We start from the raw sequence: 18,047 nt of genomic DNA on the forward strand, positions 1-18,047 counted from the left end.
TATATATATATATATATATATATATATATATATATATATAAAAAAAGTTTTAAAAAAGTTTTATTTTCATACTAGAAAATGTTTATTTTTTACCAAGAATTGCCGCAGGATAAAAGGAAGACTAGTTATTAAAGTGCATGATAGTAAATATGTCTTTTGTTAATATTTCCAGATTTCTTTTTCTTCTGAAGACTTTTTTTCAGTCAGACATTTTGAAAATAATGTTTTTGTGCTTGCTGTGTGAGTGTTGCTATGGTGAAGTGTTATGTGTTGTTTTCTTGTAAAGTGATTTCTCTTATTAATTATTTAGATTGATCTTGCTGTCCGATTAAAATTTGCCTTCGTAGTTTTGATACAGTAGTTGTATAGAAACACCACAGAGAGCAGCAATAAGCAAAACAATCTTATGAGCTATTGCCTTGCTTTGCCTACGTAGGACTTTTTGTTAACAAAATCATCGTTTTGTTGCTTTTCCCCTCCAAAAAGTAATAGAAAAGTAGAAGAAATGTTTAGATTTTATATCAAATGTCTCCACATCTGATCATTTTATTGGATGTACTATTTATTAGTAAGAATACCTTACGTGTTTCTGGATGTGTTACCTTTTGAATCTTGCCTTGTTGATTATTGTAGAATAGCTGAAATTGAACTTGACAGGGTGGGGAAATGAGAAGGTGCAAATGTATTTGGATTGTTTGATGTGTTTTTGTTTTTTTTTCCAGGTGATGTTAATTGTTATTTTGATGGGGTGTGTCTTTTTCACTTTTATTTGAAAAAAACTAACAGGAAAACAGACTTATGATTGTGCAAAAAAAAAAAAAAAATCATCAAAGCCTTCTAATAGAACTTAGGGCAATAGTTTAGCAAGTTGGGGGTTAAAATTATGTGTGTACGTTATTATTAACCTCACTTTTTAACAAACAAACTAGGCACTTTGTAAACTGGTAGTTTACTTCACCAAAGATTGTGAGCTAGTGCACTGAGGAAATCGTCAGTCTCTTTAACCAAGACACAACGACTCTGCGAACTAGATTGCAGTTTGGACAGTGTGCCTTTTTTGTACAATTCCATTCAGTTTTATTAGGTAATTGTACAGTACGGACACGTACAAGCATGAAGGGAAGTCTGGATCCAGCAAGTGCCACACATTAATTTCATACTTACAGAATAATGGAAATTGTAACATTATAGTAAAAAAAATTAACTATTAAACTATCTAAGGACAGTGCTATGACCTTTTTCTTAAAAAAAATTAAAAAGAAAAGAAGTCAGATATTTTTTAGCGGATTAGAGCAGGTGTTTTTGATTATGGTATCCTCCAATGAGCCTGTGATTCGACCTGGTGGTCAGTCAGACCAGTTATCTACCTCAGAGTTTTTGTTCTCCTCTGTACTAGGTCGGGTTAGCAGGTCCAGCCCGCCCTTCCAGACCAAATGCCATGCTCAGGAGCTGGCCACACACAGCTGTTTCCTTATAAGTTGTTTTGAAACTTTTGCATTTTCTTCAAACCAATTTTTTATGATGTATTGTTGTAATCATTAGGGTGGGTTTCATAGTTTTAAAAGAGCTGCTGCTTTTATGGATTCCAGAGCAGGGTTGGAAATTTCTTTTTATAAAAATAGCCACCAGCCAGATGCTGGTAAAATATGCAAGTGGCTGTTCCACTCACCAGCCATCAAAAAAACAATGGTAATCTATTAAGGGGCTGGTAAAATTTGAACATTCACTAGCCATTTGGCGGATGGACAACAAAGTTAATTTTGAAACCTGTTCCAGAGGCTGATTTAAAATGTTAAAGACCAATAATGACGACAAAGCGTTGTGGTGTTCTATGGATCTGTGCTCATTTAAACCATCTTTTTTTTTTTTTGAGGGTCTTTGTCGAGGGTCTAGATGTGTTCGCAGCAGCCTTTTCTCTGTTATTAGCTCGAGTGTGAAACAAATGTTAAGGGCCGCTGTGATTATACTTGAGATTTCTGTGTAATGCCTGAGACTGAGAAGTAATACTGTCATGTGAGGTTAATGCTGCTAGTGGTGTCTGAACCATGTGCCATAGTATCTGGGTCAAGAGTTGCAGAGGTGCACATTAGAAGAATTGCTCATATAAGTAACCACCATTTTGAACAGTCATTAAGTTATATGAAAAAAGTTCTAATTTATGAAGATTGTTGTACAGACACCTTGAGGAAATAAGAGATTTTCATGGAGCTATATGAAAGCTTATTGGGTTTTCTTTTTACTTGTGCCACATAATTGCCAGTGGTAACTTGTGTGTATAGTCTGAGGAATCTCTCCTCTTTCATTTTGTTTTTCTAGTGTTTGTTAAAGCCAAAGACTTTTGTTTTCTCAGTAGAATGTTGCCTAAGGTTTATTCTTTCCAATTCTTTGACATTTTGATTAAAAACTTTCAACTTTTAAATCGTTGTAAGTCTAGTCTTTGCTGTCGGCAGGAACAGCTACTGTTCTTCATCCTGAACCCAGAGTACACTTGTTCTTAAAATTTGATTGATAAATAGCTGGTTGCCAACCTTGGATTGATGATGAAATTATGTAAATACATAATTTTTTAACTCTGCCAGTAAAAATGTTTTTTTTTTCTTATTTGAACAATACATTTCAATCTGATAATAGTAGTTGGAGCTTGGCTGCAGTCTCGGAGGGCTGACGTCCAAGCACTGTCTCTCACATTTTGATTTATGTTTTATAAGGAAACTGGTTTTATCAGAATTCGGAAAATATGCATGTGTTACTGATTTACCTTTCCTCACACAGTTTGTTTGAAATTGTCTTGCTTGATAGGCTTTTCCATTAACCAGATCAAAAACACAAAAATGGAAGAAGAAAAGAAACATCTGTTTAGTTCCCCCGTCAACGCGGCAGCTGACAGAGGTCGCTTTACTGTCATTTTTCTCCCAGATAGCAGACTCTATTACTGTGACAGTGGCATCTCTTACATTACACATACTGTACATTCACCAATATTTCAGATATTCACTCAGTCAGTTAATGAGACATAATTATCTCTTAAAGCTGGCAAGAAATATTCTGCCATGGAATAAAAAGTTACAATGTATCAAAGGTGGTGTTTCTCTAAAATGTGGTGTCATCACAAAATAATAAAATATATGACATATATACACCATAGCTATCCTATACGGTGATAACTATGAGACAGTTGCAGTTGTCTGTGCCATCAATTATAATAACCAAGCTTAAGCACCGCCTTGTCTCAGTGTAATAAAGGAAATGTACCCCTCTGAGCATGTTAATATAGTTGTAATAGCTCTGTTGAGATGGTCTACCAGTATCCATGAATTACTATGATTTCCCATAGGGTGAGAACAAGGACTATATAAACACTGTCACATGGTATTGTTGACAACATGCGTGGCCTGGACAGGCTGAGTTATGGGTATCGGGAGGTATGGTGTAGGGTGGGTGGATGGGTGGATGGGGGCGTCTGTGAGCAGGCCTTGCCATGGCAGATGGGTCCCCACGATACCCTGCAGAGTGTTGTGCCACCCTACGGGAAGCCACAAGCTCCAGACGAAGAGCAAAAACTCATGCTCCAGCTGTCTGTGTTTGTGCCACCTGCGCCTTCAAGCAATGGACTTGAAACCCTCTCTCCCCCCTAAACAACCTACCTGCTGCTGAGGCACTCTGCTGTTCCCTCCCTCCTCACTTGTTCAGGTAGGAAGCACCCTACATCTATTCCATTTTTAATCATCAACTTATGGAGAGGGAACAGCTTTTCCTTATCCACCGATGTCCTAACAACCCATATTGATTGTGATTATGTAGATAGCATTGTTGTCTTATTGTAACACTAATGATTGGATCGTACTGATGCTTGACTAGATTAATAATGACAGAGTAGATATATGGGGTGGATACAACAATACAATATATTGCAATCGACTGCACTGTCCCTAACCATTGTAAATGTTACAGTCTTCAGTTTTTGTGGTAACCATTGTGAAACATTGTTGATTCAACCCTGCTTCTTTTGAAGTCATTTGTCTAGAATAATAGAAACACTTAAAAACAACATATAATTACAAGGAAAGTATTTATTTTGTATTAATCCATGAATCATTTAGTTGATAAAATGGGTTGAATATGTCCATGGCAGTTTCCCCGAGTCCAAGCCAACTGCTTCTAATGTCTTCAACCAACAGTCCAAAACCAAAAGATATTCAGTTTACTATAAAGCAGGGAGAAGCCATAAATTCTCACATTTGAGAAGATGGAACGATGGGTTATGGATTTAATGTGTGATGGTTAATTATAGTAAATGTGATGGAAGACTTGAAACAGCCTCACTGAGGGAACAGAAAACCAAAGCTGAAAATCTACTGTCTTGATAAAAGCACTGACATACATGGCTTGCATTTAAAAATGAATGCACTGATAAAACGTTCTTCTGTCATTCAAAGACACCAAATTAAGAGGCTATCGGTTTCAAAATAAAGCTACTGTAAACAGCATATATAGAAGATTGAATCTAATAAACAATTTCAGCAAAAATATGTGACCACAGCATCAGAAATATCATAACCATTGAAATTCGCAAAGAACTTTTGAGTGTGCTGCAAATCGCTTGCATTGTAACGTTGTATGCTACATTGTAAAACAATACATTAAAAAAAAAAAGCTAATCCAGAACCGTCAGTGTGATGAGCACTGTGTGTACAGTAGGCCTATCATCTATGAGGCTCCTGTGTATAAATAATCAGAGCCTGATGACTGTAGTTCGTTTGATTTTATTATCAGAAAAACACAACGGCTGAATAACCAAGCGAGCTATTCCAACATTTGTCTACATTTGCATAACAATTATGTAAGTGCTTTTGTAAGAACATCGCAGATAACAGTGTTCATATGGTATTGGTTTGCAATGCCAGATATGTGAAAGCAATAACGACAAGTATCAATAACTTGTTGTAAACCAATGTAGGTGGAATTGATGCAGATGGGTGGATGTATTTATTAGTGAAGTGTCGAGGCCATTGTGAGCTTTGTACTGTGTGTGTGTGTGTGTGTGTGTGTGTGTGTGTGTGTGTGTGTGTGTGTGTGTGTTTGTGTGGGTGGGATCTCGCTCACGTTGCTTCTGCTGCTGACTGACACTACAGTCGAGCAACAGTCAGAAAAGTAGTTTGGTGCTACGTGATTATTTGTCTTCGCTGCCATGGACTCAGTGGAGAAAAGACACCGTTACCTATCATCAATATGCTGTTTCTTTGTGTTGTGTGTTCAGCTGCAGTTGGGTTTGACGGGAGGTAAGAGTTTAAATCTGAATCTCCACACCAAGATAAATGAACGGGATTCATTTTTTCAGGGCATGCTTAGCTATGGTTGTACGCACGTATCCATTTTTTTTAAATTAGCATTGCGTAGGCCTGTTTTACACTAAGCGCCCTTAACTCTTTGTATTTCTGGTTGATTTGTGTCTGATTTCAGTAGCCTTTACTAAAGGCATTCGTGTGGTTTAGTGCCCCATATTCTACTATGGCCACGCCACGACCCGCTCCACGAAGCAGCTCGATCGGTTGGGGTTAAGCATTTGACCTCGAGTGGTTAAGGTTAGGACCGGGTTAGCTGGTTATGTTACGGGGAATTTGGGACACTAAACTGCACGTATACCACTTAAATCAAGCTTGACATGTCACGTAACTTAGTTGAGTGCTGATTCCTATGTGGCGAAACACCCAAGCAAACAAAACAAATGTAAAACCCGTGTTTTCCCTTTTAGAGGTGGGTGTATTTCAAGACATATTTGTTTAAATGTTGCTTGAACGTGCCTCATTTGGCCGGGTAACGCCATGTCGAGGAAGGACTAGCGATGTTGCCAATCAAAAGGGATACGAACTGGAAAAGTATTAACTATAAAGTAAGTTTATTACTTAAAACACTGCTACAAAGATGGAACTTCGCAGATTGAAGAAGCACTTGTGTAAACTAGTGTGTAGACCAGTGTTGCATTGTAGCCTAAGTAAATTTACTCAAATACTGTAAGTAGGCCTACAATTTTGAGGCTTGTACTGGAACTTGTACTTTACTTAAGTAATCTTATTTCAATTTAATGCTAGTTCATACTTCTACTCCAATTTACATTTTGGAAGCTAATGTTAGGCTATACTTATATAATACTACATCTGTCTGACAACTTTGGTAACTATATTAACTACAGATTCAGATTATTAATAAAATACATAAATCAACTAATACATTATGATGTGTTATTATAGATGAATAATATACACATGTAGTTGAAATTACCTCTACCTTTACCAGCTGCGATATTAAAGTAATGTATGCATCAATAGTTACAATTCAGCAATCTTGGATGAATCATTCTGAAATCGGCCATTCTGCATATGAGTATGTTTACTTTTGGTACTTTAAGTATATTTTGATGCTAATACATTTTTACTTTTACTGAAGTAAGTATTTATAATGAAAGACTTTTACTTGTAATAGAGTATTTTTACATTGTGGTATTGCTACTTTTACTTTAGTAAAAGATCTGAGTACTTCTTCCACCACTGCTTGTGACTAACAACAGAGCTCCATAGATGGGAAAATAATCTGATCCCAAATAACAGGTGTAGCAGGAAAACAGTAAGTGAAACAATCTAGAAAAGCATAGCACCATTTGTCAAACACAGACACAAACCACATTGATAAAGAGGAACAGTGGTCATAAGTTATAACTAACCCCAGACATGTCCTCTTACACAGATGCACACAGCTAAAAGACATCTAGATAGGTCAGGAGCCAGATCGTTCCATTACCAGGTTGTCCCATGTTTTTTTCCTCAGACTGCCCTGCAGACGGACGCACCTGGGTACCATTTGGAGGCAGATGTTACTACTTTGTCCATGGAGAAGAAGACACAATCAAAAGCTACACTTTTGAAAGAGCCAAAACACTCTGCCAAGGATTTGGTACCTGAGGCATTTTATTTTCCAATATCTTGTCAAACACAAAATTAAAGATGGATTGTTTGTATTCTGTGTGTGTGTGTGTGTGTGTGTGTGTGTGCACATGCATTCACTTGCATGCGCGCATGGTCATACTTTGCTATGCTTTTTCTAGAGCTTTTGACCATCCAGAGCGCTGAGGAGAATGACTTTGTCATTAAATATAGCCCAGCAGTGTGGAAAAACAATGTCAACGTGTGGCTGGGAATGTATTATGACACAAACAGTAAGTAGCATGTGACTGGAGGACTGTGAAACGTGGCTAACTTCCATAAAATACTATAGCACTCAGAAAGGGGAAAAAACACAACTTGTTTAACAATTTTTTGGAGGTAACTAGATGGAAAACCAACACAGAATCTTAAAGGGTTTTGTTTCAGATATAAGTGTTATATATCAAAGTTTACTGATGAAAAGTGATCATTTATTATTAACTCATATACATAGTTTTGTGCACTTTTTGTACTTCTTTTCTATTTTGGCTTAAAAGTTAGGTGTAAAATTGCAATCTTGATCTCGGAGACAGTAGTTTGACATAAAAAGCTTAAGATAAATAATCTTTACTCAAAACTGATCTCTATTTTCAGTTTTTTTGTCTGCTCTGTTTTAGTTTTTACTCTTATTTTCTTGAAACAAATGTGATTTTGATTTTCTGCTAGTGCTAGCTTCTTTTGAAAGCTTGTCTGTCTTTTTCATTATTGTCTGTAAATCTTAGCACGATTCAGGAAATCCTGTTTTGTGAAACTGTGGAAAACGTTAAGCTACCAGAAACAATAAATCACATTTCAACTACTGTTAATTCTATGGAAGGAAACACATTTACTTTCAACAGTTTTTTGTGTTGTTACACGGTTAGTGTAATTTGTGCAAATGTTGATGGAAGCTCAATGTCATCGCAAAATGGACACTATAATTCTGCCATTATTTGGTTGACATTGCCTGTGATAGTGGCTGTATTCTGTCCCATTATTCTGGAGTACTGATTGTTGTGTCTTGTCAGGTGACGACATGAGGTGGTTTGGTGAGCAACCTGTAGGATTCAGTAACTGGGAAGACATCTTTTCTTCATCAGACCTCGTGCCCTTGGATACATGTGTGGCTCTGCACAGCAACACAGGAAAGTGGGAAAATGTCAGCTGCCTGGAACAGGCGGAGAATGGAGTGGTCTGTGAGACAAATCAAAGTAAGATAAAAGTTTGTATGTTTTTACGACCTATTGGTATGCTATTTAGCTTCCAGATTAGTAAGAAGTCTTACTAGAAGTAAGACTTTAGAAATCTGGTTTGGATTGTGTTCCACCTACCTCACAATGTGTTCTTTTTGTTTGTTTGTTTGTTTTTTCAGAGGCAGAGGAAGCCAAGCAGAGTAAGTCAACCTTTGAGCTGTTTTTGCTCTTTTTTTACTTATACCTCTGTGATTTTGTGTTTATAGTTAGTGACCTTCCTTGCATTGTTACTTGCTCTCCTCAGAACCCAGCGCACTGCTGTCCGCCCTGGTCATTCTCAGCGTGATGGCTATCATGGGAGTCTCAGCAGTCATCTGGTTCCTGCAACATAAGTACAAAGTTGGCTCCACTTTCCTCACAGCATTCGAGTACCACCCCCCGTTCCGAGTCCTGGACACAGACAGGTCCTGTCTGGTGGAGGCTGAGGAGACTGACAGCGTGCCATAGGAGAACCTTCCCTCTGTTCCACACAGGAAGCACCAGGCCCTCCTCACTGGGTCTGTGTTCATGCATTGAGAAAACAGTTACTGAAGCAGTTTTGGGGTAACACGTTACACACATGACTCAAATAATATATAAACTGACGTCAGGCTTACTCTAATACCACTGTTGCACATTAACGTCACACTGCTTCTGCTTTTCTTTCATCATCTGCACTAATGAACAATCATCTGTACATTTTTCAGATTGGTCTAAAAGCAACTTTGCAGTGTCATGTGTAACATTATCCGTCACTACACATTCCTTGATAACCTTTGGTATCATTATTTCTCTCGCATATTAAAACTAACTAACTATTGCTCATGGAAGGGATTAAATAAAGAGCAAAGCTTTCATACTTTTGTGAGCAGACAGAAATGCTCAATGATTTAGTATTGCATTGCCATAAAACATGAGGGATTAAAAAATGGAAGATTGAAATAAGAATGGGCAAGTGATGCAGCAGAGAGTGAGACACACTGATGTTTAGTCCCTAGTGTGCATCAAGCTCCAAAAATGCTGAATTCTACATTTCAAATAATACAACCAATCGCGTGCTCCCATTAGACTCTGACTGCCTGGTAAATGCTCATTTCTTTTAAACCAGTGGAGTCCCTTTTAAGCAGTATTCAAAGAAAAAAGGAATTCTCAATCACAGGCTAGCAAGGGCACATGTAAATAGCTTGAACCGAACAGAAACCCAGCTTGAGTTTGAGCAATTGCCTTGTTATTTCACTCATGTAAATGTAAAATATCATTTTGAAATGGAAAGCTGTCCTAAACCAATACTGCTAGAGAATGTCCTGACATGTTTCCTTGCATTATGTCCTGGGCTTCAGTTATTTTTGTGGCAAGGTATGAGACTTTTTAAACTATAACCAGGAATGCAACATTTTATTAGAAATCATAACACTGATGAAACTGTCTGCATTCATCCCAGGATATTTTTAAGGTGGCTTTTATGACAATGATCTACATTCACAGTTTTCCCATCATTTATTTACTCATCAAAAGAGTTTCCTTGCTGCCCCATGAAATGAAATCCAATCTCGACCTTATCATTTTTTGGAGAGTGGTCAAGATTTAGGTGTTGGAAATAAGTTCTCGTGTGGCAGTAAAGAAAATCGAAACGGCTAAGTGGTGGGTGTAGTTTAGAATTATGACAAGATATTTATATTACATTGGGTAAAATACCCCTCTTTATACTTACACTTTTAACAGAATACATGCTTTTGTGCAATATTTGAGATTAATTTGGCAGGATTTGAGCCCCTGTGTATTTTTCATAATAAAGTGTGTTTATGTGCTTGTTTTTCCTTTTGTTGAAGCAATCTGAGTCAGAAAGTTCTATTAGGCAGCAATTATTTCTAGTAGTATGCTACCAGTAATAGGTTGCCTTCCAGCCTTGGGTTGCCCAGCAGTGTCAAAAATGAAGAAAAAAAAATGTCATCAGAGAAAATGGCTGAGACTATGATTACAGCTCCTGTTTATTCATTAGTATAGGTAACTCCATATATGGACCTGATGTAAAGATTGTGGAAGGATGAATGAAAATGTGTTTCCAAGAGACTGAAGATTGGCTAACTGCTTTATTAGACAGTTTTTTTGTCACCAGGAGTGTGTGTGTGTGTGTGACAGTGGTGCTCAGAACCTTATGAACCCATGCTAAAGAAAAAATCCTACTTTTAAGAACACCTATTTTCTTTGTTATTAATTAAATGTATCGTAAATTCATAATTGTTCCATGTTCTTCCTTAAAATACAGGGGTCATAAGTATACACACTCCTATGTGAAATTCCAATAGAAGCAGGCAGATTTTATTTCTAAAGGCTAGTTATTTCATTGATCCAGGATATTATGCATCCTGATAAAGTTCCCTTTTGGAATTAAAATAGCCCCACATCATCACATACCCTTCACCATATCTAGAGACATGTATTTATTTAAGACACATTTTTAATTCACAAAGACAATTGGTGTCCTTAAAGGTTGGATTTTTCCAAATTTCTTCGGCATTTTCCGAAGGCATTGAGATCAATTTGCAAAAGATGATTTTTTTTATTCCTCTTTTTAATCAACTTTACCATGGGTTCATAAACTCATGAGGACCACTGTATATAGAACATTTCTGGTAAATGTACAGTATATGTCAGTGCATAATTGAGAAGAAGAAGGATGAATTGGGATACTAACGTCGGGCATGGAGTCCAATTAGTTCTGAAAGGAAATCTTAATCACTGTCATCTTAAAAGTGCCACTCCCTCCATATGTCCAGTGTCTGTGTTGACATCAGTGTGTGCTGAGATTTAATAGAACTAGGAGAAGTTGGCAGGAAATCATTTTTGATTACTTCCAATTCATGCACTTCAATTTTTAAACTTCCAAGAAGTCTGTCATCTAACAAATGATCTTTAAACATCTGTTGCATGCCCCTTATTTGTTGAGTACTTTCTCTAAATATTGTTTTAAAATCTTATTATGAACTATGAAAGACATTTGTGGACCACTGACATTTACTGACAAAGTCCATTAATACAGAACCATAACAATAACCTTTTCCTCTGAGCATTTCAGGTTATTTCTAGATTTGGCCACAAGGTGGGACAGTAAATCACATTTCTTCCCTTTGACATTGCTGGGAAGGGATTTTCTTTTACCAATTAATGAGGAAACATGGAAGATAATCAGTTTGATATATATTTGTTGTTAAACAATAATCTGTACAAACCCTGATTTCTTAATATGACACACTTGTTAAATTCCAGAGGCAACAAATAGCTTTAAACATGTAAACATTAAATATATTAAATGAAATACAAGATCCAACATTAAGTTATAGAAAGGGTATGTTGTCTCTAAGCCGAGGTGAAAGTCTTCTTGTTGATTGCAAAAGTCATGAAGACTTGCTGTGGTGGACAATAATTAACATGTTGTGCAAGATGAAGGTCCAAACAGCGGACAGGGAGTGAGCAGCAGGACAGGATTGGGGCTGCAGTAAGTCTGGGGTTATGTGGTTGATTGAAGATGTTAGATTGTTGCTTCTCTCAAGTTATAGATAAAAGTTTCTCTTCTGATAACCAAACACTTTGGGGATTAGAAAAAAACGATTTCTGTATGGACACATTTGTCTTTAAGACAGATCTGTCTGTTTACTGTATACAATATCAGTATTGTTGTTTGAACTGTGTACACTGGCATGTAAACACTGAAGTAAATAGGCCTATATTATCAACAATGATGATTAAGAAGCACAAAATGCTGACTATCATGCATTTCTTAATTAATGATCACCTCAAATGTAAAGACTGGGCCTTTTAAAATGATTAAAGTGGTTAGATTTCAGCAGATATTTGTTTTCAAAGCCAGAATGGATCAGTTTTGCCCAAGACCAAAGAGTAATTCACGCTCATGCAAAGTGTAATTTATTTGGGATGCAGTAGCTGCTGTGAGTAAGCTTTGGTTTGTGGACCTTTTAGTGATTCAAATAGAATAGAAAAATAAATGGCAGTTCTGTCTGATATCAGATTGTAAAAGGTCTTTGTAATTTTTTATAATGATACAGAGCAAAATGTGTACGAACATGCAAAAATAAAGGTTGTTTTTCTGCACAGACATAATTGAGATAATTACAAGTATAATAATTAATTGTAACACTAATAAACTAAAAAGCCTAATTTGATATTTTGGGAAAATAATGGGGTTAGATTTAATGTATTAATGAACGTTTGAGCCATAACCATTTATTTTTTTTGAAAACAGATTGCAACTGAAGTGGTTTATGTTGTTACGCCTTTCCTGTTTAACTGGGATGTACGGTGTGTATTGTATTACCATAGAAGGGCTGTTGTCTCATCACAATGGCTCTATTGGCCTATTTTACTCAAATAATAGCACATTAATTTTATTCACACATCTGCCACATCGCTCCTTAAAGCTCGAAGAGGTCTACGGTGACCCAGAATGACTAAATAAAATGGTCATTGGTGTGCATGAATAAGATATGTCATACAGTACATGACAGATGGAATGAAAACAATGGGCTTTAAAATGTCCTAAAACAGCACTGACTGAGAGTTTAATCAGTCAGAACTCTTTCCTGCCTTTCTGGTTTTCACCCCAATCCCATGTCTCTTACTACATTTCAATTGTTTCTCTTTTGTTCATCATCTATTCATGTTCTGGGAAAGGTGTCTGTCCAAGGTAGTGTGGAGCATCTGTTTCTCATGTCCTGGAAATCTCATGTTTCTCCCCCATTCACTATCCATGAACATGCTTCAGGAAAAGACCTCTGTTTAGATGACTGCTTGCTGATTGTTCATTGTAGAGAAACAGTAGTGTACTCTATTGTGTCGTCAATACATGGCAGGTATGGGCACCTGGATAGCTCAGTTGGTAGAGTGGTTGCCCGTATATAGAAGTTTACTCCCTGACGCGACTTCAACCTGCAGCTCTTTGCTGCGTAACATTCCCCCTCTCTGGTCCCTTTCATTTCTTCAGCTGTCCTGTCAATAAACGGCCTAAAATTGCCCAAAAATAATCTTTAAAAAAATACAGTGCAGGCATACTACACATCTTCCCCACCTGCAGGACTACAGTAATCACTACAATTACCATGTGTTAAACAAATGCTTAAACCTGACTTGGTGTTCTTTGTCACAATTATAATATATACAATGCCACAAATTTACACGTTTGATGCAAAACTATTTGTTTTAAGTCATTACATTCATGATTAGTTTAGCATTCCGAAACTCTGCATATCACACACACACGCACGCACACACACACACACACACACACACACACAAACTTAAGCAATGAATCTACCCATGTGTTTTTAGCTCAGCCACTGTGCCAGTTTTTAAATCAAATGCATGTGCAGTGCTGGAAGGCTTTTGTGTTAAAGCGATCAGTGTGTGCTAACATGATTAAAATCTGTATTGTTCAAATATGTCAAAAATACAAAAAATAAAGAAAAAATCAATGACAGAGAGTCCAGCTCCTGTGCCTTACAGGTACATGAGGGTTTCTGTGGACTGATAGAAAAATAATAATTAAAAACAAAAGCATCATCTTAATTTGTTTTCCATCAGTCTCTAGAGAGATCATCTTTGCTGTGTCTTTGGTATCTCATTATACTTTCTAATCAAGACTCTTTAAAAATCCCTTTAAAGGAGACAGACTGTTTGCCCTTCCCCCATCATGCTGCTGCATTGCAGCCATCGACTGTGACTTCGTATGTTACAAATGACCAAGGTAGGCTGACATTTTGATTGTGCAATGTGGAAAAAACATGGCTGGAAAAAGCTTTTGAAAGTGACGCTGCCCTGATCTCTCCCATCGCTCATTCTCTCTAATGAAGATTGTCCAATACAATTAAAATCCCAGGTATCCTGTCGCTAGGGTGAGAAATTTATCAAATCATTTTCCCCCCTCTCTCACTATGTGTGTTCATCCAGCCAGGCGTGTTTCACTCAGTCCAGTCAGTAGCTCCTTTGACTGCAGCATCTAAAATGACACAGAATTAGGGGCGGGGGTGGGGGGAGAAATCAATGGGCACAAGGGATGGTGAACAAGCAAATAAACCTGTCTTAAATAACACATTTCTTTGTAATAAGGATTTTATGTAAAAGACCTTTGTGCCTAAATTAACGTATACAATTAGTTAAACTTGAGGTAGTGTGCTCTGGCAAAAGCTGAAATCCACTCTATCCATTAAACACAAACACATTTTTCAAAAAAAGACAACACATTGTTTTTCTACCCATCCAATTAAACACAAAAGTCTCATTACTTTGATTGTAACCTCTAGGGAAACAGGCAAATCCTGATCTTATAGTAATTCAATACAAAAGCTATCTACTACATGTAGTATTTAAACACTGGTTCTAAAGTATTACATCAGTTTCAAATTGTTGCATTGTTTTAATTACTCTGTTGTAAATGTTTGTTGTTGAGTTTAATGATACAATGCACCCCATTTCTTGTTGCAGACTTTATGGTTGCTTAATGATGACAAAAAAACAGTGCTTGCTTAGTGCTTGTCCAACTGGAGACACTTTATTGAATGAACAGGATGCATTGCAATGCCTTGTTAATAGTTTCTCTATTGCATTTTGAGCTTCTGATCTGAGCAGTCCATACTTTCAGACAAGAGTCCAGAAAAAGGAAATTATTGACATTAATTGACATGAAAAAAAATAAAATAAAGATCACTGTCTAGCAGTGTCAAAAAGCTGATCCATTTAAGACAGATGCATGGATTTCTCTGTGGCAGGTGCAATGTTTAAGTATGTGGATAATACAATTATTAATAAGATCCATTGTGCCAGCTTCATTAGGTTATATTATTACAACTAGGAGAATGTGTGCAATAAAATCTACCACAAAATGCCATGGGCAGTCTTTCAAACCTTAATTTGCCCTTATGATGAAATAAAAAAGCGATATTACACCAGATCATATAGCTAAGTAGGCTATCTTTTTAAATCACTGCAAAGGTTGACAAATAAACCTTGAAAATGTGTAGCACTTAAAAATAGTGGGTTTTCACTGTCACGCTAGGGAAGTGATAGAAATTGAAAGCAAACTTGTGCACCTGTTTGTAAAAGAGTTTACCAACCTCTATACATGTTTAGTCTTATGAGAAGTAGGCCTACAATATTATATCAATACCGTTTTGACAATGGCTGCATCATCATTTAATTGATGGTATAAATTGTTTTTGTACATTAGCTGTTCTACATTTAGAGGACAGCTGCACTCATACGGATATTAGGAGAGTATCCGCTAATGTCGACAGTCAGTTTGTGCACTTGCTGGCTGCCGTTTTTGAGGAACAAAAGTTTGCATAGAAGCTCTGAGCTGACGTCACTTCTCTTGACTTGCTCGGCGTGAAGCGGAGTCTCTTCAATCTGCGACTAGAGACCAACACATTCAGTCACACTCCCACCCGGACTCAATTACACTGACCGAATCATCCATTCATCTCTTTCAAGCCCTAAACTTCGCAAAACTGGGAAGTAAATTCACAGTGTTAGCTATTTCATTTTTTTTTTAAAGGATTAACGTTACAGTGGTTTTCGACGATACGGTAAGTTTTAAGAGTCTGTGTTTTGCTACCTTTGTGGGCTCCGTAAATAGCATACGTTCATGTGTTATTTTGTCATATTTTGCTTGGGCTGCAAAGCTAACAGCTAAGCTAACGTTTTCTTTTTTTTTTGCTAACCAGTAGCATCCCTTCCTACACTTGCCTCATGGAAACGTTATACGCTCCGTGAGTTCAACACGGCGATAAAAAAAAAGTTAATGCCAAAGTAGATACAACGTATTTGGCTGTTTCTGATACAAACGTTTTTCAGAAGATAACTGTTGTCATGTTAAACTTGTAACTTAGTCACAGAAAGAATGTTCGGTCATAGAGTTAATAAACTAACGTTAACATGTCACACCGGTAACGTTACTTGGCAGAGGCAGGCAGGCAGACCTTGCAGCGTGGATATATTGTCTTTGTTGCCAGCTCGTCCACTCTGCGGATCCACCGTTCGTTACCGGACAGGGTGATTAAAAATCATAAGTTAGCTTGTCAGACGTATACGGTTTTTAAGCCTTTTACGAGTGAATCATATAAAAAGTAACGTTAGTGGTTGCCTGTTTGAATGCTTGTTGTGGTTTCAAGCTTCGTGTGACAACATGCCATGAAATGATCAAACAACTGGATATTACACAGGTGTGCTTTCCTTTCTTAATGTTTTATCTCAAAATGAAATGATTTGTTATGAGTGTTAAAGCCGGGGGCTGTCGGCTGGTCTTGTCATCCCCCCCTTTCCCTCTATCTTCTTTTTTTGTTGCTTCCTCTTAAAGGAGAGCGCAGCTAATGCTGCAGCTGCGGTCTGGGCTGAAATTTACCCTTTGAGATTATGACAATACCCTCCATTTTTCTGCTTTCATATTAACAACAAGCATTCGCCATCTTGGGATATTTAAATTAGATGAGCGCTGTCCATTTAAACGGTGGTTATCTTTAACAAAGTTATGAAACTTTGGAGGTGAAAAGATCAGAATGAAATCGTTAACATAACAACCTGGATTTCTTTGGCATTGAAAGTGTAATCAGTATTTTAATGACACAGATGTAATAGGGTTGGGAGTTGGAGTTTGATTTATGCAACTGCAAGAGTAACTGTTATGTTATGAAATTGCAATCCAACCACTTTCCTCTTCCTGTGATGACATGTCACACCTCTTGGCTCAGCCCTAGTAGGCCTAATCCAGCTTTTAAAATGTCTAGTGGCAGTAATGATCCACCACAAACACAAACTAGGCCTAACTGATTGATTTGCCAGGATTTCTTGAAGGTGTAGGCTACTGTGTTTTTTTTATTTAGCAGGCATCTTGCGTTTGCTGATCTGTGAGCTAATTTCTCTTGTACATATACAATTGATAGTATTGAACTTGTGTGTGCCCTTTGCACACACAGTCTTTAGTAAAATAGCATGGCAGTAAACTAGTATTCCCGGTAAAGTCCATCATGGCTTCAGTAGCCAAGGCAGCGAGATAAATCAGATCACAGCCTCGATGTGTTATGCATGCATCCACTAACTGCCAATGAATCAAAACACAGGTAGAAGGTCACTAAATTTGCCTCATATTTATTCAGAGCACATGTCCTTGAAAACCCTTGCAGAGACAATAGTGTTGAGGTGCTGTATACTTGGATTCTAACATGAGCGTTTAACATTGAGAAGTCAGAAGTGTCAGCAACTTGGCATTTGAATGTTAAAAAGTATTGCATTTTCTTTTGCTATTCCAGGCTCCAAAAGCAAATGTAGCTCATGTTTAGTTAATAATTAATAAGATATGTATTCACTTGATACAAACCATTTATTTAACTTTAAATAATTATTATAATTCCATTCTCGAACCACCACATCATCAACTCTTAAATGTTTGTGCTAAAGGTCAAGACCTGGGCTAAAATTAAGATTTAAGTTGTCTACCATCTAATTTTCCAAGTTTACCCAGTACTGTTAAGTGTAACCATATTAGTGTTTCCCTAAATTAGTCACAGTGGTCCTAATTTCAAGTGAGGATGACATTAAACATGGTTTTTTCCTGCATAATAGGTTGAAGAAGCTCCCCTTTTATGTTCCTTTGGCTTTTTTAAAAGTCCCCCTTTTTCCTTTGGCCTTTTGAAAGGACCAAAGGAGAGAAAAAAAACAGTACTGCTAATAATTATGTTTTCTTCCATTTTCACCCTGTTTCTCCTATTCATACCCTTTCCACAAGTTTGCACTCATTAATCAAAGATGCTGGCCTCCTGCTGAGGGCTGAGCAGGTTCATCAATTTGGCAGCCA

The 18,047-nt window shown here is 37.2% G+C and overlaps 2 protein-coding genes across 13 annotated transcripts in view; both read left to right on the plus strand.

Moving 5' to 3' along the window:
- The first annotated feature begins 5,015 nt into the window (after positions 1 to 5,015).
- cd302 (CD302 molecule) lies at positions 5,016 to 9,991 on the plus strand. Of its 3 annotated transcripts, none has more exons than XM_034886600.1 (6): positions 5,016 to 5,279; positions 6,823 to 6,948; positions 7,100 to 7,210; positions 7,985 to 8,167; positions 8,329 to 8,349; positions 8,454 to 9,991. In XM_034886600.1, exons 1-6 carry the CDS (start codon positions 5,189 to 5,191, stop codon positions 8,654 to 8,656), a joined length of 735 nt encoding a protein of 244 aa, XP_034742491.1. In that variant the 5' UTR covers positions 5,016 to 5,188; the 3' UTR covers positions 8,657 to 9,991. The 3 variants fall into 3 exon arrangements, with proteins under 3 accessions (XP_034742491.1, XP_034742493.1, XP_034742492.1); XM_034886602.1 differs by having other exon boundaries at positions 8,057 to 8,167; XM_034886601.1 differs by lacking the exon at positions 5,016 to 5,279 and adding an exon at positions 5,708 to 5,992.
- Positions 9,992 to 15,565: 5,574 nt separating this feature from the next.
- The window catches only part of LOC117953447 (bromodomain adjacent to zinc finger domain protein 2B), a 46,080-nt gene continuing 43,598 nt past the window's right edge, over positions 15,566 to 18,047 (plus strand). For 7 of the 10 annotated variants that reach the window (XM_034886464.1, XM_034886468.1, XM_034886466.1 and 4 more), the window contains exon 1: positions 15,566 to 15,783. The gene's annotated coding sequence lies outside the window, so the exon portion shown is untranslated. Of the gene's footprint in view, positions 15,784 to 16,195; positions 16,420 to 18,047 lie in introns of those variants that run through there. The other 3 variants (XM_034886469.1, XM_034886473.1, XM_034886465.1) reach the window with 2 other exon arrangements.

Source organism: Etheostoma cragini, chromosome 11 (genome assembly GCF_013103735.1).
Source record: "Etheostoma cragini isolate CJK2018 chromosome 11, CSU_Ecrag_1.0, whole genome shotgun sequence".
Lineage (NCBI taxonomy): Eukaryota > Metazoa > Chordata > Actinopteri > Perciformes > Percidae > Etheostoma > Etheostoma cragini.

What these genes read in the sequence shown, in the direction of transcription:
- cd302 (XM_034886600.1), top strand. Translation starts at nt 5,189, where the DNA reads ATGGACTCAGTGGAGAAAAGACACCGTTACCTATCATCAATATGCTGT. An exon ending in GCAGTTGGGTTTGACGGGAG is followed by an intron (nt 5,280 to 6,822) that starts GTAAGAGTTTAA and finishes TTTTTTCCTCAG; the next exon opens with ACTGCCCTGCAGACGGACGC. An exon ending in AATGTATTATGACACAAACA is followed by an intron (nt 7,211 to 7,984) that starts GTAAGTAGCATG and finishes GTGTCTTGTCAG; the next exon opens with GTGACGACATGAGGTGGTTT.